General features: G+C 45.2%; 1 protein-coding gene and 1 long non-coding RNA gene across 2 annotated transcripts; both read right to left on the reverse strand.

Moving 5' to 3' along the window:
* Window positions 1-273: 273 nt before the first annotated feature.
* Window positions 274-19,324, reverse strand: NPEPL1 (aminopeptidase like 1). Its single transcript, XM_081196344.1, has 12 exons — window positions 19,126-19,324; window positions 11,919-12,104; window positions 10,607-10,777; window positions 9,697-9,786; window positions 8,626-8,707; window positions 8,353-8,495; window positions 6,925-7,002; window positions 5,643-5,743; window positions 4,745-4,868; window positions 3,114-3,290; window positions 2,628-2,738; window positions 274-1,396 (listed from the first exon to the last, which is right to left on the reverse strand). The coding sequence occupies exons 1-12, from the start codon at window positions 19,273-19,275 to the stop codon at window positions 1,238-1,240; spliced, it is 1,572 nt and encodes a 523-aa protein (XP_081052470.1). The 5' UTR covers window positions 19,276-19,324; the 3' UTR covers window positions 274-1,237.
* On the reverse strand, window positions 12,111-18,140 carry LOC308588445. Its single transcript, XR_014008771.1, has 3 exons — window positions 17,849-18,140; window positions 15,701-16,972; window positions 12,111-15,105 (listed from the first exon to the last, which is right to left on the reverse strand). It is a non-coding gene; the product is annotated as an uncharacterized lncRNA (long non-coding RNA).
* Window positions 19,325-26,173: the final 6,849 nt, after the last annotated feature.

A 26,173-nucleotide genomic window follows, 5' to 3' on the forward strand; every position in this document is an offset into this window, starting at 1 on the left:
TTCCTTCCTCCCTCACAACACACACTCTGTGAGGCGAGTGGGGCTGAGAGACTTCAGAGAAGTGTGACTAGCCCAAGGTCACCCAGCAGCTGCATGTGGAGGAGCGGGGAAGCAAACCCGGTTCACCAGATTACGAGTCTATCGCTCCTAACCACACCACCACACTGGCATATCCTTTGTCCTGCATAGCCTTCTTGCACTCTTTGTGTCACCTACACGCATTTGCAGAAAGAAACGGCGCAGATACCTCGATTGAATAAGCTTACACTCGTGTTGAGAGTAGGGTGGGTTTTATTCTAGGTTGCCTCCCATTAACACTTTTATTCTAAACGTCGATGAAGTTTGTCAGCAGAAGGGTGTTAAGAACCGTCGTGGAGAAATGCACCGGCCCACTTACAGGGTTGTATCCGTAATGATCAGCGAAAGATGTAACATGCATGAATGGTAGCTTAGGAATATTATTATTATTATTATTGAAAAGCTGCCTTAGAAAACCAGGCCTCCCTTATGCCGAAATGCTGCTGCTAAGTGAATAATGCAGAGCCTCAAAGTGGCTTCATCCCAGCGGTTGCAACCCTGCAAACTGAAGTGGAGCCTGTTATGCTGTTGGGCAGGGCAGCTGCAGTTCCTTCCGGCGCAGCAGTCCTGACCTGGGGGCAAGCAGGATTTCAGGTATGCCTCCCAGCAGGTGAAAAACAAACCAGAGAAAGAGGCCAGGAGGCACAGCAGCTGCCTCATCCCCTGCAGCGCCAGGAGATTTAAAAGGATGCACCTGGCGTTTGACTCCCAAGGTGGTAACCCCTATATTCCTCCAAACCCCACGACACTATTGAATTCTGTAAAGCAGAGGGGTTGAGAAATAAAACCTGCAGAACTAACTCGGAAGGCTCTATTGGCATCAAGAGGTGAGGCTGTTGCAGTAATAGGCTCAGATACTTTTTGAAAGGGACGTGGGGGAATAAGACATCCCTAGCCCCTTCTCCATAAAGACTGGAAGCAGCAAAGTCACCAGGTTTGGTAGAAAAACCCCAAGCGCATTAAAAAAAAAGAAAAACACCCAACCCAACAGAATACAGCCTTTTGCCAGAGTGAGATGGGAGAATCAAATGTGAGCAACTTGTTTTCGTTTTCTCGGTCATTTCCGACACGTGGGTGCTTTCGTGGTTTGGGAAACCCTTCAGTGCAAAGTGAGGTAATTCCTGTGTGCCCTCTCTCCAAAGGGGGAGGAGAGCGGGCATTAAACCAAGCGGCGCCTCTTGGAATCTCTCTCCATATCTTCCAAGGGGGAGTCCCCATTGCAGCCCAGCGGAGAAACCATGTTCAGGAGAGGGTCTTCGGAGGCACGGCCAAACAGGGAGAGCAACAAAGCGACGCCGTAGCCTGTGGCTCGTTCACCCTAGGAGCAAAAGCAGAGAGATATGAGTCTCAGCACGGAATGCGGGAGAAACACTGGAGGAAAATGCTTGGAATGCTGCCTATGAAGGCTTGTGTGTTGTTTAGGCGAAATAATAATAAAAAGCTGAATGGAAAGAGGCACACAAATTAAGTCACTTTGCAGCATCCTAAGGCTCTAATCCTATACCTAATTAACTGGGAATAAGACCCACTGAACTCAATAGGACATACTATGTATTTATAATTTGCTAGAAGTTGCCCAGAGTGGTTGGGGCAACCCAGTCAGATGGGCACAACAACAACAACAACAACGTATGTACAGGGATCCCCTATCAAACAAGTTGCTTTTTAATGCATCTCTTGCCAATGCTTTTACTAGTATATTCTGCTATTTACATAAAGCTAAGAAATGAAGAGAAAAAAATCCAACACCGTGGGCTGTAATCCAACGAGGACTTTTGGGTGCACAACGGAACTCCCCCCCCCTCCTCTCCCCACATGCCCCCCAGAACTGTTCTAGGTCCCCCCCCCCAAACCTCCAGAGCAGATGTGGAGAAGGGGGTGTGCAGTAGAAGGAGAAGGGGATGTTCTGTTTTGCAACAACACTTTACGATGGTGGAAATACTTCGCTGGATACTGCTCTGTAGTTACACTGCCTGAATTCCACAACCTGTTTGAATCACACAAAACCTGCATGTATCTGCTGCTTTTGTTTCATTGATTTTGCTGCTCCCAGGAAAGGCCAAGGATCTCCCGGGTGTCCAGTGGCCTCTCTTGATCTCTAGAATTTGTACTAATGCTGTGATTTGGCATATTGCACTTATGGAACTTAAGTCCCATTGAACTCAGTGGGACTTCTGACAAAATATTTGCAAGACTTGACTTTCAAACCTTTCCTTTGACTTCTGAGGTTTCACCAGGCTGTATCTACCCATTTTCAACCTCCTCTATAAAGGCTAGCCATTTGCTTTGAAAAAGATCTAAGATTCTCAAAACATTGTTGTTTTTTATTTTATTTTAATCTTTCTGCTTGCGTATAACCAGAGGACTAGCTTATTATTGCACTGCAGAAGACAAGATCCCACTCCACAAAGACTCAAAACTTTTGTCTTACTTATTTAAAACATTTCTGAATCGCTGGCAATGTTGGCTCCATCTAATTTTGTGTGGCTGTGGTGAGGATATACCGGCCTTTGACTTAAAGAGAATGGAATCAATCATACACAACTCACCGCATGGACCGGGGCAGCAATGTCTATGTGGACCCAGACACCAGGCCAGTCAAACCCAATGTGTGACGCAATGAAGAGTCCAGCACAAGAGCTTGGGGAGTTATCTCGGTCCTGGAGAAAAGAGCAGAAAAGAGGCTGGATTTAGTAAGAAGCATTTTCAGAAGCCTCAGTCTACAGATAATGATGCTCAATTGCATTTCTAGAGAAGGTAGGCAGAAGCAAAGCAGCTCTACACAGCAGCACTTTTGATCTGATGGTGATAAAATAATAATAATAATAATAATAATAATAATAATAATAATAATACCCCACCCATCTGCCTGGGTTTCCCCAGCCACTCTGGGCGGCTACCAACAGAACACTAAAAACAGAATAAAACTTCAAACATTAAAAACTTCCCTAAACAGTGCAGAAAGTGCCTCACAGGCATTGTACTCAGCGTAGGCATAGAATAGTAACTGATAACAGTATATCTGATAAACCTACTGCCACAGAGTTCTTCATGTCAGCCACAGCAGAGGTAAATTCACTAAAATGGAGCTCAGGGCAATAGACAAGAGGGTGCACCAGATCTCCGCAGTTTCTGCCCGCCTTGACACAGGCTCTTTCCCACTCTTCGTTGTTGGTGAGGACAGCAGCGTGGTATTTCCCCGTGGCAATTCCCTGAAAGGCGACAAGAAGGAAAACGTGAAACCCAAGAAGAGGCAGGCCATTTCTGCCTATATTCTGAAGTGCTTCTGAAGTGCTACATAGTAGATGGGACTCATGGATTGCTTCTGCGATGCAATCTCCTGATGCCATGGGCTGGCTGGAGGAATGCCAGGAAGCATCTGTGAGGGAAGTGGTGGTTGTGAGAAGACGATGAGTGGTCAAAGGGAGAAGACTGGGAAGAGGAAGCCTAGGAAGCTGAAGAGGGAGCAGGGTTTACTGAGCAGGGAAAGTCTGTGGTAGAGAGGTGGAAAACAGGAGAAGAGGAGGCCAAGAGGCAGAGACGAGTCAGGCTGGTGAAAAAAGGAAGCTGCCTCCTCATCCTGCTGCGACAAGCTCCCCTCTGCTCTGGTCTCCCAGTACCAGAAGAGGTATGAAGAGGGAGGTGCAAAGGCCAGACGGCGGAGTCTCAGGTTGCTTGGGAAGGACCCAAGGGAGGAGACTTAGGCAGCTGTGGGAAGACAGGGACCTTTGGTCCCCACAACTGCCTCAAAAGGGCAAGACCTACTGAGAAAAGAGCTGTTGTGCTCCTTAGGCTTGGCACTCCTGAGCAGACCTTGTTTCTTCTAATAAAGAGTTGGCTTCACTTATTCCATGGGATTTATTGCTGACACCCGCTCCTGTCGCCCAAATGACAAAGACTGGTGTCCTACAAGCCATTTCCTCCTCTGCTTGATAGCAGATGCTTTGGGCAGCAGGGAAGGGAAAAAAGAAATGAGGGAGGAGGAAAAGGACAACACCAGTAGCAGCTGGTGCCCACTGGGACTTGTAGGGAAGAAGACAGAGAAGCTGACAGTAGGTGGAGTCAGAGCCAAACAAATCTAATTTTGCCCCCATTGTCCTCCCTGCTGAGTTCTACGAGGGCAACACTGCGACTGAGAAGGAAGCTGAGAGGCAAGTTATACCCCTGGACTGGTTGCAAGCGAGAAGGCAGGCAGGTGGAGGTTGCCTAAGGGCCAGGAAAGGTTGGTGGGGCAGTGCCACCTTTGCACTGATAGACAGGCCTTCCCCAGACAGCACTCTTAACTTGCTTGTAGCATTCCCTATTTACTCAACGGCCTTCCCTTCCGCCCCTGCTGCTGCTCCTCGGCCAACAAGAAGGACGACTGAGTTATCCCAAGCCAAGAAGATGGGGAAGCAGGAGACAACAGAAAGGCACGCACGCTGCAGAGACTTTCCTCCACATGCACCTGCAGCGGTTTTCCTGAAGGTGAAGACATGCCACTGTCTCCTTCTGTAAGTGCTGTCTAAAGCAGTGGTTTTCAAGTTCTTTCTCCAGGGAACTCTGGGGTCACTTTGAAACTTACCAGACTCTGGTAAGAAGGCACCCAGCATGCCGTCCTGGGGAGAATTGTTCCAAAGCGGGGAGCTATCGCAGAGAAAGCCTGTTTTGTGTTGACTCAAAGTACCTGAGCGCCAGTGAGAGTAGCCATATCCAAAATAATGTCAGCACAAAGGTCTTTGCAAGCGTAGGCAACTCCATCAGCGAGCACCAGCCTGCCCTCAGCATCGGTGTTGTTGATTTCCACAGTTCTGGAGAAAGAGTGGGGTAATAATAATAATAATAATGTGGCAATGTTTAAGGTTTATCTATTCATTTAATCTAGTTAGGTAATTGCTATGCGCCTTAATGTAGAAAAGCTAAAACAGCAAGCTAAAATAACAATAACAAATGTTACAAAAAATACACAAGAAAACATTAATTCAAGTTTACCAATTAAAATACAGTCATACCTTGGGAGTCTAACGGAATCCGTTCCGGAAGTCTGTTTGACTTCCAAAACATTAAAAAAACCAAAGTGCGGCTTCCAATTGGCTGCAGGAAGCTCCTGCAGCCAATCAGAATCTGCAGAAGCCTTGTCGGATGTTCGGCCTCCAAAAGAACGTTCAAAAACCGGAACACTCACTTCCGGGTTTCGATCATTCGGGAGCCAAGGAACTTGAGATCCAAGGTATGGCTGTATACTGATGGAAATGCCTTCTTCTATGGCCCAAATGAACTCACAGATCAGTCCCAATCATAGGGACTAGAAACCTTCCCACAAATGAAAGCGGAGATTCCGAGAAGCTGATTCATGTGTCCCAATACTGCAACCTGTGCTTTTTCTGTACCAGCTGCAATTGTGGCCTATACACCTATCCCTGCTCATGCTTAGCAATCTCCCTGAGCCAATGAAATCCTCCAAGGACCCAGGTGTGCTGCCCCAGCTGTGCATTTTTAAAGTTAGGAGCAGGTGGAGAATTCCCAAAGTAAGCACTAGGCAGCAGCCAGGTAGGGTAAGAGCGGAGGGAATAAATAAATCTTACTTTCCGGAGTAAAGAACATGGATATCATCCGGCCTTGTTGCATTTGGTCCGACAGAATTCTCAGCCAAGCAAAAAACAGCATGAAGATTGTCTTTAAAGCCCTATTGCAGTAAGGAGAAAAGAAGAGCTGTGAAATGAAGGGAGAGCCTAACCTGCAAAACAAATGAAAGCTAACAGGAGAGAAGCCATGCCACACATTTTTATTTATTGCGAACAAAGTCTCTGATACAGCTCCACGCAAGAAAAATGCCTTTTAAAGCAGCAGCAGCCTTGGGAAATGTTAATTTAGCATTTGAGTGCCTCCCACCAGATTTCTTGGCTGCCCGGCTGCCCCATTAAATGACTGCAGTGAGATGCTTTCAGAGCCCTGGATACTATCGCCAGGTAGAGAAGTCTGCCAGCAAGATTCATAGCACTATAGCGAGAGTGGAATTTCTTTGGCCTTTCTCGTTTTTGAAGAACACCCATCGGTTTGTCACAGTATTCCAAGGAGTTTTTATTGTCTCCCCTTCCACCTTCCATGCATATAACTGTGCAATGCCCACAATAGACTGCATTTTGTACAGGGGCCTAGCGTGGCTTTAGGCATGCCTGGTATTTGTTTCTGAGTCGGGGGGGGGGGGGAGGAATCTAGGAATGCCAAACCTGGAGAGGGGAGAAACACCCCACCATCAATTTGTAGTGCCATAACAGAAGGGCAAGCCACCATTCATGGGGAATAAAGGGGAACTTCTGAAAGTCAGATAGTTGTTTATTTCCTTGACATCTGGTGGGAGGGAATTCCACAGGGCTGGCACGATTACGGAGAAGAGCCTCTGCCTGGTTCCTCGTAACCTGACTTCTCGCAGTGCCAGAAGACCTTTGGAGCTGGATCTCAGGGTCCGGGCTGAGCAATGGGGGTGGAGATGCTCCTTCAGGGCCGAAGCAGTTTAGAGTTTTAAAGGTGAATTTAAAAACCAAGCTCCCCATCCCTGGTGCAGACAACACTGAACTAAATGGATACACAGGGCCAAAGGTCAGCCGAGGAATCGGGCTGAGCAGTGACCGTGAGGCCAAGAACAATTCAGCAAGTTTCACAGCAATGAAAACTCCAGGCCTGAGGGGGGTTTGTTTGCTGGATGAACTTCAAGGAATACTCTCTCATTCTAGCATTCTTGAATCCTCCAAAATAAGGAACGGCCGTGATGTTACATCACTGGTAGGCCACTGAACCACCAAGGCTCTACTGCATGGCTAAAACAGGCATTACAGCCTTGGATAAAAACTGCTCAGTTCCACTCACTTGTTTTACGGTGGCTTTGAAGGCGCCCAAAATAGCAGCAGCTCCACCACAATCTCTCTTCATCCCAGGCATTGTTGTCTAGACAAATGTAAACGCAAAGAAATTCATTTATGCAGAAAGCTTTGGTGCTGAAAGAGCCATGCTGAGGTGATTACAGCGCAACACTGCAGTGTGGCCCTCACTGAGTAAACTCCACTGAGTTCGACAGAACTTCCTCTCTGGTAAGTGTGGATTGCAGGCCTTATCTGTTAAGTCTTTAAACACACACACACACACACCGATCCAAGTGAATTTATGCCATAAACTGTATTCATCCTTTGCTTACTCTTGCCTCTCCTTCCCCGTCTAAATTTAGAATGATTGTAAGCTCTGTGGGGCAGAGACCTGTTTCTTCTTCTTGGCTTACTCTACTCTGTGTAGGAGTAATTATGTGCCCTGATGGCATTATACAGATAACAAACACTGCCTCACCTTTGAGCCCCACTCAGCCATTCAGGGAGTGCCCAACTAGTGAAGGGGCTTCTCAGAATGCACTAGGCCAGCCCAAGCTTTATTAGTTATTTTGCAAATTCATAAATGGCTGCACAGCCTGAGGCTATCAAAGTGGTGCACAAGATGAAAAATGCAATTGCCAAAGGCCTATCCAGCCCATCACCCTGTTCTCACTGTGGCCAAGCAGGTGGCCCAAGTGCAACGGCAGCTCTCCCCACTTGTGATTCTCAGCAACCAGTATCTAGAGGTGCATGGGTGGGCAAACTAAGGCCTGGGGTTAGGATCCGGCCCAATCGCCTTCTAAATCCGGCCCGCAGATGGTCCGGGAATCTGCGTGTTTTTACAAGATTCATGTGTTTAGTTTGATGTATTACAGTATCTTAATATTTTTTTGGAAGCCGCCCAGAGTGGCTGGGGAAGCCCAGCCAGATGAGCGGGGTATAAATAATAAATTATTATTATTATTAGTAGTAGTAGTATTATTAGTATTGTTATTATTAGTATTATTAGTATTATTATTACTTTTACTTAAAATGCATCTCTGGGTTATTTGTGGGGCATAGGAATTCGTTCACTTCCCCCCCAAAAAACATAGTCCGGCCCCACACAAAGTCTGAGGCACAGTGGACTGGCCCCCTGCTTAAAAGTTTGCTGACCCCTGGATAGGGCCTCGGACACTGGAGGGGAGAACATAGCCATTGTGGCCTGCAGCATCCGTCTGAAGGAGCCCTACCTGAATATGGATGAATGCACAGGTAGAGGGACTCTGCAAGTGTGCAGGCCCCCTTCGGATTGATGGAGATCACACATGCGTCAACAGTCTGGGCTTGTGGCTAGGCAGGCACCTTCACACACACCAAGCAGGGCATCAGTACACACTGAATTTTGATGTGTGCGAGTGTGTGCAGCTGCTGCTGTGTCTCCAGACACGCTCACCTTTCCTTTGATGCTGAGTCCTCCAGTGTCGTAAACAATGCCCTTCCCAACCCAGGCGATGGTTTGTGTGGCACCTTCCGGGGTGTGGCTCAGCATGGCTAGAGCCGGTGGGTGCACGGCTGCTTTGCCAACGCCATAAATACCTGGGGACAGAGGTAGAGACAGGAGAGCTGGGGAAATGATCTGAATTACCCATGAGTAATGTCTTAACCACATACAAGATTTTACCATATGGGGGAGTGGGGAGGGGGAAATGGCTTCAGTTTCACTGACCTCCAAATCCTTTCTCCTTCAATTCTGCGTTTCGAATAATGGTTGGAACAATCCCCAGGTCCTTTCCGACTTTTCTGATTTCCTTCAAGTAAGGAAGACACCAGAGTCACATCACAACACCTTTAAACACTGTGCTTCTTAAACTCAAAAGTCAGAATCCAAGACCCAAATCCAAGGGACCAGGATGCAACAACCACTCGCCTGGACCCCTTTTTTCCTGCAATGACCTCCCAGGACACCAAAACCATTATCAGCGGCTCTCCACCCGGTTGCCTCACCTTCTGAGGCAAGGGGACCAGTGACTGGGGAAAGGGCCTTATCGGTGGTGGGTCCCCATTTATAAAAACCTTGTCCATGCTGTGCTTCACCTAGCACAAACTTCCATGTCTTTTTGCTGCCAAATGAAGACCTTTTTTAAAAAAATAATCTTTCCAGCCTTTGAAACCTTCCAAGCTGCTGTTGATTTGCTTGTAAATTTGCTGGTAAGAATTGTCCCCCTCACCAGCGGAGCATCAGGGATTTTATGGCAGATGTGCGAGTGAGGCAAAATTCACCTGCCCTGTGAAAATTAATCCAATCTTTACAGCGCGTCTTTCCATCCCCACCAAAACTTGCAAACATCGATGGGTTATATCAGCACAGCACTAAAAAGCGTTCATGGACATTTTGAACGACGCTGTCCTCAGGTAGCCAGGAATGAGGTAAGGCCCTTTGTTGTTTCTATGTGAAATCTGTCTGAAGAGACCCTTCGAAAGAGGGTCTGTGTGGGACCAATTTTTTTTTGGGGGGGGGCCTGTAACCCTTGCACATTCTTTCCTGGATGTCACCCACCTAAGCCTATAAGCAGTACCTAGATTTCCTGATCATTTAGTCCTACTGATTTATGGGCCTCATTAAAGCCACCTGGCTCAAAATGGCAAACCATTCGTCATCAAATGCCAAGCGACAGGTCAGCCACCTCCCTGAGCATCGTGGACAAAATAAAAGCTTCGCTACAGTGAAATCCTGGACATAAGCTTCCCAAATTCAGCGGACTGTTCAAGCTAACCCTGTTAAAAGGTTATCACCAACCTCCAGGAAGCTGTCGGTGTTCATTTCATTGCATGGGGTGTCTACGATCCGAGCTGCCAGCCTTATACCTTCCGCAGCACTTTCCAGACACTAGAATTCATACAAGAAAGAAAAGGAGAGCATGTCAAGAGTGTCTATGCATCACAACATTTGGCTTTGCTTTTCTTCTGCATCTGCACTGCTCAGAGACTTTCCGGGTGTCAGGAAAATTCAAGTGTCATGGAAGTCTGTAGTGTAGACCAGAGACTACTTGTGGGGGATTGAGCTTAGCAAGTCTAATCACTCACTTTTACACAGGAGAAGGTAGCACCACAAATTCCAATTCATTTTTATCACTGCATTACTGTAAGGAAACCTAGGAGCTTGTAGCTTTCTTTCTTTCTTTCGCTTTTTCTCTTTCTTTTGAAGTACATAAAATTTCACCTGCATTTCAATTTTAACGCACTCTCATGTTTGCAAATTGCCTGTTGTGTTCTATGAAAACCAGCTAAAGTAAAACCAGCCATGCAACTGGGGGGAAATAAGCCTTTAACATTAAAGTATGCGGAACTCACATCGCCATTATTATTTTTGTGTCAAAAAGTATAAGTTAACTTAAAAACCATTGTAAACCGTAAAAACTGTTAGTAGGATTGGAATAACACTTGTAGTTTAATGGTGAATTTTGGATGTAACGGAGATGTAAAAGATTTGGATCATTATAAAAGACGCGGGAGGAAATGTTTAACAATAGGACCCACAAAGGGGAGGAGGGAAGTCCAGAAGATTCTATGGAATCTTGTCTTTATGTTGTATGTTGGATATGTGATTGTAAAACTGTAATCTGAAAATCCAAATAAATATTTTTTAATTTTAATTTTTAAAAATAAAAGTATCAAACTTCTTCTGTTGCGACAAACCGGCAGCTTACTTTAAGCGTCTCCACCTCCACAGGGCCATTGTTCTGCCCAACCAGGAAAAATTCCACTGTCACACTTTTCTTCTCTGTGCGTCTAGAGGCACTGGATCGCTGTGTGAAGAGCGGGAAAGCTCTTGCTATAGCACAGGCGGAGGCAAAGACCTCCGAGCGCTCGCAGACCATCTGAAAGGGAAACAGAAAATCAAATGCGTGCCAGAAACCTGAGAAGGGGCTGAGGGCTGAAAGAATATATCAAGCATAGGCAAACTCGGCCCTCCAGATGTTTTGGGACTACAATTCCCATCATCCCTGACCACTGGTCCTGTTAGCTAGGGATCATGGGAGTTGTAGTCCCAAAAACATCTGGAGGGTCGAGTTCACCTATGCCTGGAATATAGGGAGCTCAGATATCTGTCCACACTTCTGAGGGGCAGGCAACCTGATGTCAAGCAGAGGTCTCCAAATGTCTCCTCAGAAGGAAGCCATATTGAGTTATGCTGGGCTTGCTTCCAATTAAGTGGGTGTGACATAGCACGGGAACCTGTGAAACTCCAGGTGTTGTGAAGCTACAATCCCCTGACCATTGCCTTTGCCGAGGCTGATGGGAGTTGGGAGTCCAATGACACCTAAAAGGCTAAAGGTTTTCCCTCCCTAGAATATAGGACTGCGACCTAAGAATACTAAAAATTACCTGTACAGAGATGCCAGCTTGGAGCTTAGGAAATCTTGCCTCCTTTTTTTTGAAATTAAACACCGGTGGAGAGACTTGAAACTCAGAAGTTGGCAATAATTTTATTGATTGGTTTGTTTTATTTTCATTTCATAGAACTTATACACCATTTGATTAAAAAAACAAAATCCCTCAAAGAGATTTACAAAAAAAGTACAACAATAAATTTATAAATTCAGACAGCAACCATTTTAGGCGTGTCCAATATGTGTGCAACAGCACATGCACCGAACCCAGAAATGACCCAAGAATGTCACAAAAACCTCACGAGAAGGGGCGGAATGGGGGGTTCGTAGGGTTTCCCAATAGCGTTTCAAATATATGCGATTTCACTTAAACGCACGGTGCCTTGGAATATAACCCCTGAGTAAATTAGGAGTTGCCTGTATGAAAAACTAAGATCATTTAAGACCAATGTATACCCAAAGGCATCAACTGCGTCCACAAGAAATGAATCACAAATCTGCAAGTGCAGATCAAGGTGTTTCGAGGTTCTTCTAGGAGCGAACGTGACATTTAAATCAGCTCCTTTGCATTGTAAGCTCTTGCAGATATTTTTAAGCCACTTCCCTCCAGCTGCTCACTTTCACTTACAAGGATGCATCTGTTGGTCCCTCCCGGGAGACAGTTGCGAACGAGGCGCGTGAGGAACTGGGCGGCCGATGGGCTGTTGTGTCTGCTGACCCGGGAAGGTAAAGCGGCTATAGTAGCATAGTTCAGGTAGAGAGGGCAGCTGTCGGTCGGGTTTGGGTTCAGGGTGCTTAGCGCAGCTTGCCATAACTGAGAAAAAGGAAACAATGGGAAAGATTGGAGACCTTTCTTCAGAAGATGCACCACCCGTTCACAGTTTTTTTCAGTTGTACCCCTTTAGCCTGGCAAACGACTTACCACAGTGGTGAGGGATATGCAGCAGCAATGCTGAAGTGATGCAAAAACCCCAGACTGCATGGTGACCCAGTGATCACAGCATGATCTGATTCACATCCAACCCTAAGTCCAAACCATGGCTTAGCGCAAACCTGTTTTCTCCTGGAAACACTGACCACTTTACTCCTCGGTCCTCCTGCTGCTGAACTGCTGTGAGCTAAGCCATGGTTTAGATTAGTGCGTTGTCCAAACTGTTGCTTAGCACACAACGGCAACAGGAGGTGCAAAGAGTCTGCACACTCACACATGGGCACTAAACCATGGTCTGGCTTAGTGTTACCTGCGAGCTGACATTGGCTTAAGAGCGTCTCCACCAATACATCAAGAGGGAAAGAGAGCTCGCGGTATTTCAGATTTTTACCATGCTTCTTTCAAAATGGCAGACCAAATAATATACATTAATAAGGGCCTCGTATGGCTGAACCCTGTTAAAGAAACTCAGTAAAACAAGGCTGGGCAGACCTGCATTAGGAACCCTGGGGGGAGGGTTGTAGGTAATGGTGGTGTACACCTACTAGCCTAGATGGGCCAAAAATTCTCACTCAGGGTGCTTCCAGACTGGTGTTTATTGTGGAATGAGTGCCCCCCCATGCATGCATATTTTTCACAGTGCCCACACTACGTCATTGGCATCAAAACATCAGTCTACATATTCCCTGTTTAATCCGGGTTTACCCTCTCCAGGAAAAAATCCAAACACAACAACAACCCCAAACATGTTGACAACGATCCATTTACAATATCAAGCTTCCATCTGAAAGCACCTTCAATAGGATTGTTTTACTGTAACTGCCTGGCAACCTTTGCAGGTCTCCTCAAAACAGATCTTCAGTTATGAGCGGATTGCAATGGCTTTGGGGTAGTTGCTGCAGTGTGGAGACAAGTAAAACGTGCCTTTCTCCAAATGGACAGGCTGGCTCAAATCTTCATAGGTTTCTTGTTCCTTCTGTCACGATTTGGACTGTAATCTCCATTTTGGGACAGAGTCCAAGGCAGACCTCATGGCAACAACATCCCACCTAATTTCTGTTCTTAAAAAAGAACACACACCCCTTTGCCACCCCATCTGCTGCATTGTTTAACATCTTGGCCAATGAAGAGTTCTGGATAACTTGAAAACTGACTCAGTATTTTATGGCAATTTGACTGATCCTGAGAAAGGCATTGCCCAACTGTGGATTTCAGCCCATAATCTCTCATTACGGTGACAGGACGACAGATTCATTAATCAGCAGCAACAATCTTTCAGCTTGGTCACCCACTCTTTCAAAGGAGCAAACTGCACAAGGTACCAAATTCAATCACTAAATGGCCCTGGTTTGTGCCAAAACCATTTTCATTCCAATATCTTAAACTGGGCTGAAAAGGCAATAGATTTTTTATTATTATTATAAAAGTGTTGCAGAAGCCCCAGACTGTTGTTTGGGCTTCTTGGTCTAAAGTACAAGGCTGAGTCCAGATAAAAGATCCAAGATATGGCTATCAGCAGACATTCCCTCCGCTTCACTGTCTACATTTTGGAAACAAACCAGATGAGGACCTCTTCTGTGGATTTAAACGGCTGAGGGCACTAGAAATGGGAATGGCTTTGGTTTGGACCAAAATGGAAAGTTCAGCAGCTCAATTTTTCAGTATTAGCCATCGTTAGACTTTAATTCCATCGTTTACACAAGGGAGATAGAAGTATGGCAGGCGTACCTAATAAAATGCAGGCATCTGGGAAAGAGTTGCTACCCACACTCCATGAGTGTGGAGATGAATTCCCCCCCAAAATGCATTCAAAGAATATGTGAGGTGAGTTGCTGGGTCACAATGAATAGTCTGCACATTTTCACCTTTACACCAGGTGAGCTGGTCCTACCTTCTGCACATTTGGCACACTGGGATAGCTCAGTTGGCAGAGCTTGAGACTCTTAATTGCAAGGTTGTGGGTTCGAGTCCCACGTTCGGCAAGAGATTCCTGCATTGCAAAACGTTGGCCGAGATGACCCTTGTGGTCCCAACTCTACAATGCTATGATTCTATGATAGGCACGCGCCAATCAAGGTGTGTAGAGCTCAACAACACAAGGGGGATTTCAGCTCTATGCCCATTCATTGGTACATGCAGAAGGGCCTTAGTTCTGTGTAAGAGCTACTGCTTTGAGTGCCTTAGAAGGCTCCAGGCCCAATTTCAGACATCTCCAAGTAGTTATGGGGAAAATGCCCTGCCTTAAATCAGTGTTTGAGATTAGCATTTTCCACCTGGCTATCGACTACTTGCAGCCAAGTGAGGATGCCTGGGAACCAGGATAGCGCCTGACATCTTCACCATCTGGAAGGGCAAGCCTAAGGGGCATTGGATCTTGACTGTTTTCACACACTAATTCCACATCCTGTAGAATTCTATCAGTTATACTTTATCTGCACAATCAGAATGAATTTCACGAACCAAAATACTTTTTTCTGTGCGGCCTAAGCAGGAGCAGTGAACAAAATTGTAGTTAATTGTTGTAGCTTCTCTTCACTAACCCCACCCCAGTGCCCTGCTCACAGTTGTGAAGAAAGCTTTTTATGTTATGAATGGTCCGTGTCACCGTTAAGGAAAAGAGGTCGGAATAAGCCAATATATATGTGGACTGTCCCTGGATCAAGTGACTTTTCTTCTTCAAGTTCTCAAAGTTCTTAACCTAGCTCAAGGTAGTCACCTGAACTACCCAGATGTTTAACTGAGAATCAGTCCGTCCATCACTTGAAAAACATAACTTTCGAGCCATCTTGCCCCCAAAATGGCAACTAGACAGTTTTGGCGACTGTAACTTTGGTTTAAGGAGCCACTTGGTGCCTAGCTTATATATCTGAGTTTCTAACATTGCCTGGAGACACAATAAAAAAAATCCTTCCAGTAGCACCTTAAAGACCAACTAAGTTAGTTCTTGGTATGAGCTTTCATGTGCATGCACACTTCTTCAGATACACTGAAACAGAAGTTGCCAGATCCTTCTATATAGTGAGAAGGTGGGGAGGGGTATTACTCAGAAGGGTGGTGGGAATGGGAGATTGGCAGATAGCTGAGATGAGCCTGTTGACGACTCTTAACGACTGTAATAGCTCTTACAGGAAAAGGCAAGGGGTGAGAAGGTGAGAAATGGCTTAGTCATGTATAATGAGATAAGAATCCAATGTCTCTGTTCAGACCAGGTCTCTCCATGGTTTTAAGTTTGGTAATGAGTTGCAATTCAGCAGCTTCTCTTTCCAGTCTATTTCTGAAATTCCTTTGTAGTAAAACAGCTACTTTGAGATCTTGTTTAGAATGTCCTGGGAGATTGAAGTGTTCTCCTACTGGTTTCTCTGTTTTGTGATTCTTGATGTCAGATTTATGTCCGTTTATTCTTTGGCGTAAGGTTTGGCCTGTTTGTCCAATATAGAGAGCTGAAGGACACTGTTGGCATTTGATGGCATACACATTGCCTGGAGAGGTGCTGCAGAAGTCAGTGTAAATAATACTGAGCTAGGCTGAAGCCTCTTCCCATGTATGCCAGATACACCAATGTGTGGTGTATTGGGGGGCGGGGGAATGTGGCCAAAAGGTGTACCAGTCACAGGGTACAAAAAAGGGCAAGCAAGACAAATTAAGATGCTTTATCTGCCCATATAGCTTTAAATTTCCTGATGCAGCAGGAAGCAGATCTGAATCCGCAAAAGTTTGTGTCATAATAAAGGAATGGGGAGACTGCTGCTGCTCCAGCTGTTGTTGCTGTATGTCTCCCATTGTCCCTCACTGTTAGCCATGCTGGCTGGGATTACTGGGAGAAAGCCCAACAACAGCTGGGGGGGGGGGGACGACGACGCTTTAAGCACCTACTGTTTCCCATCTTTGCTAAACATGTCAAAGAAAACAGGTAACAAGCCTCGCACATATGCAGCAAAGAAAAAGGAGCAAAAAGCAAAGTGAAATAAGAGTTACGAAAATCTCACATAATGGGGACGTGGAGTTTCTAAATAACAAAGTCAAACCAATGCCCGATAAATCGGTCTGGTTTTTGTTGACCTCGAAGCGCACAGAAGCCTCCAGCCAGCTTCTCAACCCCCGCAACTAATTGCTCAAATTCTGTCAAGTGACCTTAAGGCCTGTGTTTTGACTTCCCGGACAGTTAATAAATCAACAAATCTGGGACCCACGCAGACAAGTTATTGGTAAGCTTTGCAAAATATCTTTAAATTGCTGCTGCACTGAGTTGATATAATGCACAGATCTTTTAAAAGAAAAGTCTCCTTCCTCTCTCCAACTTCTGTTGCCCATGCTTGTTGCAAAAAGCCAGAATGGAAGTTAAAGGGGATTAAAGGAGACACTCCTTCCTAGACTTTTAGGGTTTTTAATGGGCCACAAGTCATTCTGGGTTTTTGGGGGAGGCGGGTTCTATTTTGCCCAGTATTGTCTGCACTGACTGGGTGCATTCCCAGCTGTACCTGAAAAGGGCAGGGATTGAACCTGTGGCGTTTTGCATGCAAAGCAGATCTCCACAACTGAGCTATGGCTCAAAAGTTAGCACAGCTGTCTGCATTTGTCCTTAGGCAATCACTGAAGCCCTCTTTTAAGGGAATATCTTCTGTTTTTGCTCTCCTGTGCTGTGTAGAACAGCTTCCACTGATCTAAACTCCTCTCATCAGAATTCCATATTGTGTTATACTTACTCCCTCCTTAAGTGAACCTAGAACAGGCAAGAAGTGGGTGGCGCTTTCCTAAATACAGTGGTGCCCCGCAAGACGAAATTAATTCGTTCCGCAAGTTTTGTCGTCTAGCGAATTTTTCGTCTTGCGAATCACGAAATCCCATAGGAATGCATTGAAAATCAATTAATGCGTTCCTATGGTCAAAAAAAGTCCAAACAAGGCCAAATTTGGTACAACAACAGTTTATTAACTGCTCTTTAAAGTCACACATACTGTAAAGAGCAGTTCAAAAATTGAAGGGAAAATAAATTAACTTTATAAACATGACAGAAAAACATTTAAAAATCAACAAAGTGTACAGTACATTTTCTAAGACTCTGGGGGACCACTCGAAGAAGGCTCCTCTTCCACTCTTTGCTTCTTGCTGAAGAACCCCCTCCCCAACTGTTCCCCCAGCCACCCAGCACACAGAAATTCAAATCCAGAATTTTTTTAAAAAAAGAGCAGAGTGGCCCAATGGTCACAGAAAATCATAAAAATGCAGAAAAAAACACACAAGCTTCCAGATTCTTGCAAACCCCTCCCCAACACCAAGTCCTTGAATTCCAAACACCCCAACCCAAAATCCAAAACCCCCCAAAAAAGTTTTAAAAACTTAACTTACCAAATGGCTGCAAAAGAAGTTCTGGAAAAGCTTCAAAAATCACCAAAGTCTTTAAAAACCTCAAAAAAGGCTACTATGTACACTGCGTTCTATGAGTTGCTCCTCGAAGTCAAGTCGCAACTGTATTAACAGTGTTAAGAAAAAGGAAACAAACTTGCAAGATGTTTTCGTCTTGCGAAGCAAGCCCATAGGGAAATTCGTCTTGCGAGGCAAATCGAAAACGGAAAAACCTTTCGTCTAGCGAGTTTTTTGTCTTGCGAGGCATTCGTCTTGCGAGGTACCACTGTATATAAATATGCACCCATGCACCAAATCCAAGCATTTGCAACACAGCTGGTTTTTAAAAGCAAAACTCAAAATCAACGAGTTTGGGTAGGTTGACCATCTAGGCGAAAAAGGAAAAACTAAAAACTTTAAAGGGTTTGAAGCTGTGATCCTAGGCATACTTACCTGGGAGTAAGTGAACTTAAAAAGGGATTTGCCTCTAAGCAAGAGAGGGCTAAGGGACACGGGTGGCGCTGTGGATTAAACCACAGAGCCTAGGGCTTGCCAATTAGAAGGTCAGCGGTTCGAATCCCCACACGGAGTGAGCTCCCATTGCTCGGTCCCAGCTCCTGCCAACCTAGCAGTTCGAAAGCACGTCAAAGTGCAAATAGATAAATAGGTACCACTCCGGCGGGAAGGTAAACTGGTGTTTCCGTGTGCTGCTCTAGTTCGCCAGAAGCGGCTTAGTCATGCTGGCCACACGACCCGGAAGCTGTAAGCTGGCTCCCTTGGCCAGTAAAGCGAGATGAGTGCCGCAACCCCAGAGTCAGTCACGACTGGACCTAATGGTCAGGGGTCCCTTTACCTTTAAGAGACGGCTACAAGGCTACCATCTGAAAGTACCGTAAGTCCCTTTGGACTCAGTAGGGCTTACTTTGAAGAAACACGGGCAGGGCTGTACAGCTACCTACTGAGAATAAACCTAACGTGCAAACTGCAAATAAATCAAGGAGGGAGACGGGTTCGAGATGAGAGCACGTGAATTTTTGCTTCCTCCAGGGGGGAGCAATTTTTTCCCCTCCCCTTCGTGGGAATCTCATGGGAGCAACTCATTTAGGGAGGACAGAGAGTCAGCAGCTTAACAGATAGGGAAAAAATTACCTGGGGCGGAGCTTCAGCACGTGGGAATGAAAGGATGAGAGGTAGTTCTTTTGTAAAATATAACAACAACAACAATAATAATTGCAAGTTCCGTCCTCCCTCTCCAACCAACCCCCCTTCCAGCAAGGCGCTATCTAACCGACAGGAGAAATATGGTAAATCCAGCCCACCCCCACCGCTGCTGGCGGCGCTCTCTCCAGCCCAGCCCAGGCCTGGGGGAAGAGAGAGGAAGCGTTTCCCGAGGCACCCGGGCAAGAGCAAGAGGAAAAGGAGATTTCTATTAATTATCAGGAGAGCTTCACTTTGGGGTGGGGACCCCGACGAGCTCCATGGGTCGGGGGAGCTCCCTGCAGCAGCAGCCTCTCCTCCCTGCCCAGCCCGCCTGCCCCGGGAGAGCCCGGCGCGCCTTTACCTCCTCGGTGACCCTGGGCTGCAGCTTCCCCCGCAGCTGGGCCCAGGGCAGGCGGTGCAGGTTCTGCAGCTGGCCCAGCACGAGCAAAGGGCGGCTCTGCGGGTCCGCCTCGCCGGCGCTGGCCTGGAACTCCAGCTGCACGTTCGCCATCTTCCTGCCCGCAGCGGAGGAGGAGGAGGAGGCGGCGGCAGCGGCTCGGCTCTCGCTCCGGCTCCTCCCCGGCGAAGGCAGCGCGCCCGCCTCCTCCGGCCGGGCAGGGAACGGCAGCGTCGCCGCGTCGAGCCTCCATGGACCAGGGCACGCTACCCGCGAATAGCGCTTGCTGCTAGAGGGGGAAAGCGCCCTCCCATCAGGTATCAAGGAGGTGAAAGGAATACGCAACTTTTGGAAGACATCAGGAAGGGTTTGTTTGTTTGTTTTTTAAAAAAGTTTAATAATAAATTTTTATTTATACCCCGCCCTTCCCGGTTCAGAAAACCGGGCTCAGGGCGGCTAACAACAAATTTATTTATTATTATTTTTTATAATATTTTATTAAGTTTTATCAGTAAAAGAATTCAGAAAAAATACAAAAACAGAGGAATACAAGATCAAAATACAAAAATACAAACATTAAACACAAGCAAAAGAAAGAAAAAAAGGCTAACAACAAATTTAAAACACTTAACTGATGCAACAAAAAATAGCATAAAATACAGTATAAAACATGAACAACAATAAATTCAGAATTCAAAAATCAATTTAGGGGGGAAATCCATCCAATAAACATTAGATGATCACCAGGGCTTGACGTTTATTATGTTTTTATATGTGCTGGAAGAGTGGCTGGGGAAACCCAGCCTGATGGGGGGTATAAATAATAAAATTATTCTTATTATTAAATCGCCTTGGGGCCGGCTGCCCTCAAGCTTCCCGGGTTTGCTCTGGTTTGCCCAAAACTTGTGTGGGACCTTTGGATCATGGAATCGTAGAATGGTATTGCTGGGAGGGACCCTGTGGGTCATCTAGTCCAAACCCCCCCCCCCGCAATGTAGGAATTGCAACACGCAGCCCCCATCCGGTTTGAAACCGGGCCAGACCCTGCTTAGCTTTGGAAGCGTGCTAGCAGGTCTCTTGCTTACATCATGGACACCTTGATTTATTTGCAGTTTGCAAGCCTGCTTAGTCCAGTGGCCAGTCAGATGCCTGTGGGAAATCAGGGAGCAGAACAGGAGTGCAAGAGCAGCTCTCTCTCCCCTCTGGGGGTTTCAAGCAACGGGTAGAAGCGTCACTGGAGGCAGAGCATAGACATGCATGGTCTTGTTGTTGCTGTTTAGTCGTTTAGTCGTGTCCGACTCTTCGTGACCCCATGGACCAGAGCACACCAGGCACTCCTGTCTTCCACTGCCTCCCGCAGTTTGGTCAAACTCATGCTGGTAGCTTCGAGAACACTGTCCAACCATCTCGTCCTCTGTCGTCCCCTTCTCCTTGTGCCCTCCATCTTTCCCAACATCAGGGTCTTTTCCAGGGAGTCTTCTCTTCTCATGAGGTGGCCAAAGTATTGGAGCCTCAGCTTCAGGATCTGTCCTTCCAGTGAGCACTCAGGGCTGATTTCCTTCAGAATGGAGAGGTTTGATCTTCTTGCAGTCCATGGGACTCTCAAGAGTCTCCTCCAGCACCATACTTCAAAAGCATCAATTCTTCGGCGTAAGGTAGGCTAACCTGAGCTTTATGGCTGAGTGAAGGTGGATGTCCCTGGTCTAATGCCCACCCTATCTTGTTCCAGAGACCAGTGCTTTGGTCAAGAGAGAGTAAACTAGGATAACTGACCATTCACTTAGGTCAGGCTTCCTCAACCTCGGCCCTCCAGATGCTTTGAGACTACACTTCCCATCATCCCTGACCACTGGTCCTGCTAGCTAGGGATCATGGGAGTTGTAGGCCAAAAACATCTGGAGGGCCAAGGTTGAGGAAGGCTGACTTAGGTTCTAGTAATTGAATGAATTATTTCGCTGCATTGACTTCTTAAGATTTCTCCTGTAACCACTGCGCTGCTCTGCACCACTAAATACAAGATGGAGTCAACTTCTGTTCCTTCCATGTGCTTTAAAAAAGGATATACTACCCCCTTCACTTTTTTTTCTACATGGAAAGGAGAAAGAGCAGTCGTCTGATGAGACAGCATGGATAGGCTACAAAGATATCATGAGGACTAGAAATTAATCGCCTGAACTTTTTGTAGCTGAGAGATGCATTGTCTCTAGCTGCAGAAGTCATGTCTGTTTATAGTCAGTCCAGAGTGAAAAGGCATATATGCAAGACATACTAGGGCAGGATGGTGTAAGAACCAGTTCCCCAGGAATCAAGAAAGCATCTGAAACTACTGCACTCCTGTTAGACCACAGAGGCTTTGGGCTCACACCTGTTGACAGTAGAAGAGTTTGGATTTGATATCCCGCTTTATCACTACCCTATGGAGTCTCAAAGCGGCTAACATTCTCCTTTCCCTTCCTCCCCCACAACAAACACTCTGTGAGGTGAGTGGGGCTGAGAGATTTCAAAGAAGTGTGACTGGCCCGCCCAAGGTCACCCAGCAGCTGCATGTGGAGGAGCGGAGACGCGAACCCGGTTCCCCAGATTACGAGAGTACCGCTCTTAACCACTACACCACACTGGCTCTCCATAGCAGCTCCATAAGGTTTTCTGCACTGTTAGGAGCAGCAGTTTGGGAGAAAATCCAAACTAGCAAGATGCTAAGTGGAATGATGTTTAAGACAGGCAGAAACCAAGCAGACTGGGGGAAATTTAACATATGGATCCTCTTAATAAGAAGCTATGCTAGCTTTCTTCATATGCAGAAGGTCCCGAATTCAATCTTAGGCACTTCCAACTAAAAAGGAACCCAGTGGCAAGAATGGGGAAAGATATCTGGCCCCAGTACTGGAGAATTGTGAGCCAAAATAGACAACAGCAGGGATAAATGGGCAAAGAAGCTGACCTGCTATAAGAGAGCTTCCTCTGTTCGAGACGTTTGCGAGCCACTAATCTAAGAGGATTTTCAAGGCAATTCAACATTTCGCACACCACACTGGAGATTTGATGGTTTATTCATACATTACAAATTGTTTCACAGAAGTGGAAGAAAATATACTGTACATAGTTGGGCAAGACGTGAGGTCCCTTCTGTTATATATGGCATAGATTCAGGCGGCAGTTACAGTATACGGCCATGACAACAATCAACACCGGCTTCTGCTGGAGTTCGTACACAGTGGGGCATTGAAGAACAGAGTCTTCCCAGTAATGTTGCCGCCTCATTGTTTCCTGTAGGGTGAGCCACAGAACTGAACATTCACTTTCAATGCAAAGATTGAAATGCAAAAAAGCCTGAGAGTATTCTTAAGTTATATGCTGTACAGGATTTTGTACAGGCAAGGTTTCTCTCATTACTGTAAAAGGATCTGGGTAAGCTTTGTACAAAGCACTGGAACCTGTGCTGAGGAATATTTCCTGTACAAGGTTTGTACATAAGCTTCCCTAACACTGGGAAAAAGTTTTGGCCATGCAGAGCTCCTAGTGCGGTTCTGGGACCAGTGAGGTCACAAAAGAGCTGTGAAAGAAAGTATGCCTGAAACAGAGAAAAATGGCCCATATCTGCTCTGAGCTAGGATGCCTTCCCTTAATATTATGAAAACAAAATTAAACAAGCCTTAAAATGTAAGGGATGCTTCATATACACTGGTCTTCTATAGTATCCTGTGACTATTATTTCTTCGTTAAATAACGTATATGGCAATTCCGTCCTTCACGGAGGCACAAATTTAAGCAAGTTTAAGATGTATAGTTTTTAATATATACCGTATTTTTTGCTCTATAAGACTCACTTTTTCCCTCCTAAAAAGGAAGGGGAAATGTGTGTGCGTCTTATGGAGCGAATGCATGCTGCGCAGCTATCCCAGAAGCCAGAACAGCAAGAGGGATTGCTGCTTTCACTGCGCAGCGATCCCTCTTGCTGTTCTGGCTTCTGGGATTCAGAATATTTTTTTCCTTGTTTTTCTCCTCCAAAAACTAGGTGCGTCTTATTGTCTGGTGCGTCTTATAGAGCGAAAAATACGGTATATTAAATGCCTGGAAGAACACCCAGCAGAGGTTCTCAAACCTTGCCCTATTAAGCATCTGTAAATGGGGCTTTTCCCATTTTATCCTCTCTCAATGTTAAAAAGAGGCAGACCCAGCAGATGACATTTATTTAGGTTGAAAACTGATGTAATATTGTAAACATGGCAGGCGTAATTTGAAATCACTTGCACTGCCCTAAGAGCACATTTTCCTCCCTGCAACCTCTTAAAAATTATACCATGAAAAGACCAGTTGTGATGGGCATCTATTGGCCAGTGTTTATTACATCAATAACATGTCATCTCTCTGAAACTTCAGAGCAATTCTGAAACTCTTTTTAAAAAGTTTGATTTGTTTTCATGATAAGAGTGAAGGACATATGTACATACATATAAGCACATATAATTTAATGCTTCCTCTGCCCCAGCTAGTACAGCAGGTAATTCAGAGTCTCAGCTTTCAAGTTGTAATTAGAAAATATGTGATCCTCACCTCACCTTTTTTAGATATAAAAACTGAATAGTTTCTTCTTCTTCAAAGAACAATATCGTTGAGGCATAGCCAAGAAGGAGATACATGAAACATTGCAGAAGTTTAGAGAAAACATCCTATAAAAGTTTATGATGTCCCCTTAATTGTACAAAGGTCCACAAAAAAGAGGCACAGCCACAATCAGGCATGACAATCACTGTCAAATCTCTGCCAATTCATTTGTTAATCTTAGACTTCACTGTTGTCTCCCTGGTCTTTTCCACCCATCCACTGTGAACTATAAGCCTACTGTACTTGTCTGACCAATGTCACACTTGTGTTACAGTACCTAGAATACGGCTGGCATGAAAGAAAGCATGTTAAAAGCGGTAGAAAATGACTTCGACAATGTTACTGAATTTCAATAAATAAATAATATTAAATAGAACTTTATTCCTCTCAGACTACAGTCATCTGACACAGAAACTATGATGGATGAATAGAAGGAACCTCAGGTCTGAAACCCCTTTGGAATGTACATATATTACATTTGAGTCCTCAGAAATTGTCCCAATCAAGTTAATGGTTCTCAGAGCAATTGAGGATTTGTGTTAACCTTCAGAAAACACAGTGCACTAGACATTTACAAATGGGTAAAGTACAATATACAAATAGAACCTCAGAAGGATTTCCCAACAGCCTTGGGAAGCTCTGCTGGCTGAAGATAAGATTTTGTTCTAGTGTCTTGAGAGATATGCCTATGCAGGGCTGTGTCTTCACGAAAACAAATGTCCCACACACATTTAAATCCTGCATCCACAAAGCATTAATTTTTCCTTACAGTTAGGGTGCCCTCCTTCTCCCCACACCTGATCTGCCTTGCTTTATCCACAACCATCTTGGAGGGGGAAAACCATTTTAAATATTAGTATCTTTGCTCAAGCTTTCTCCCATATGATTTACTTTTTTACCCCCTTCCTAGCTTCTACAGCCTGTTATTTAAAAAAAAAAATCAAAAAAAATTCTGAGAGCTTGGTTTGCTTTTTAGGCACTATATATGAAACGGAAGTTAAGCAAAATTTGCATCCATTTACTTTGTATGATTTATTCTGCGCCAGATATGGCATTTCTTTTTTTAAAAAAAAATCACACATTTTTAGGCAGGATGGGTATGCTAACAATAATAAAGACTTTATCAGATGCTTCCCACCTGGGTTTTGTTCTGTGAAACAGATTCTCGCAAAAGGGAAACATAAGTGTCCTGATGTGAGACTTCATATTATAACCACGAAATGATAAGACTCAAAAAGCACATGTACAGCTCTAGGTATACTAAAAGCACTGAGTTGCATCCAACCAATTATTAATTTTAAGTTAGCAATGCCTGTTAATTTAAACAAATTTGCTCTGAGTAGGCCTGTCATTAGCTTGTCTTCACAGGGTTCTTTGAGGATGGCAGTGAAATAGATTTAAAACTGCTACCCCCAAAATATGCTTGCTGCCCACTTTTTCCTGTCTGTATTTATAAGCAGAAGGCTTTGAATTTTAAGCCAGGCAGATGAATGAAAAACGGTCTGGAATAATACATGCCATTTGCCAGCTATTGTTGCGACAGCGTTTCAGGTATTATTCTGCAACCCCGTGGCTGGAGAAGTTATTTGTCGTTCTTCCTTCTGCCCCATCAGCGTTTGGATTTGAGGAACATTTCAGCAATTCCTGGCTGCCTTTCAGAGTTTGGAAACAGTGAGTCTAAAGTACATGCAGTTGCGCTGGTTCACATTCATCGGCTGTTACCTTAGTCCTCATTCTCTCTGCATTGTCAAAGCTTAGAGACTGTACATTTCTTGAAGCAGAAAGCTATTCGTTTATTCCGTAAGCCAGCAGCCACATCGAGCGTGGGAAAACAACACTCCGGGGGCCAAATGCACCTCTGTCTGGCCCTTGGAACTACCCCTGGGGCATACCTCTCACTACCTTGCTTCACATCCAAGTGCTTTTGCAATTGAACATGGACAATGCCTTTTGCTTGCCTGGGTGGAGAATAAACTAGCCAACTGTACAAAGGTTAAAATTTACATTTGTGCCCTTGCCTCTTACTGCACCCGCTGTTGACATATGTCCCTGGCAATGTTGCCCAGTAGGAAGCAGAGCTTTCAGGCAGAAAAAAAGAAGATTATTCGCCCCTAATATACATGAACGGTGCTATATAAAATGATAATCTTATCAATGCTGGCACAGTGGGTCACATTATGGAGAACTTTTGTACAGGCAGACACTAGATGTGTTCTAGGGTTTGAATTGACAGTAGCAAATTGTTTATGGACCATTTCAACACCATCATGTCAAATTTGGGCAAAGGAAAAAAATGAAGGAACTAGGAAGGAAGAGAAAGCACTATGTTGGATTGTTCATGATTTTAATTTAATTCAGAGGTTGTAAACCTGGGTCCTGGCTACACCAATTCATCTAAGACTGATAT

Source organism: Podarcis bocagei, assembly GCF_964188305.1.
Source record: "Podarcis bocagei genome assembly, chromosome: 5".
NCBI lineage: Eukaryota > Metazoa > Chordata > Lepidosauria > Squamata > Lacertidae > Podarcis > Podarcis bocagei.

Bases quoted from the DNA above. Each gene is read 5' to 3' on its own strand.
- NPEPL1 (XM_081196344.1), bottom strand. From the start codon at position 19,275: ATGGCGAACGTGCAGCTGGAGTTCCAGGCCAGCGCCGGCGAGGCGGAC. The intron at 10,778-11,918 runs GTAAGTGAAAGT...TTTCCCTTTCAG, and splicing joins GGACCAACAGATGCATCCTT to ATGGTCTGCGAGCGCTCGGA. The intron at 8,708-9,696 runs GTTGGTGATAAC...CCTTACTTGAAG, and splicing joins ACACCGACAGCTTCCTGGAG to GAAATCAGAAAAGTCGGAAA.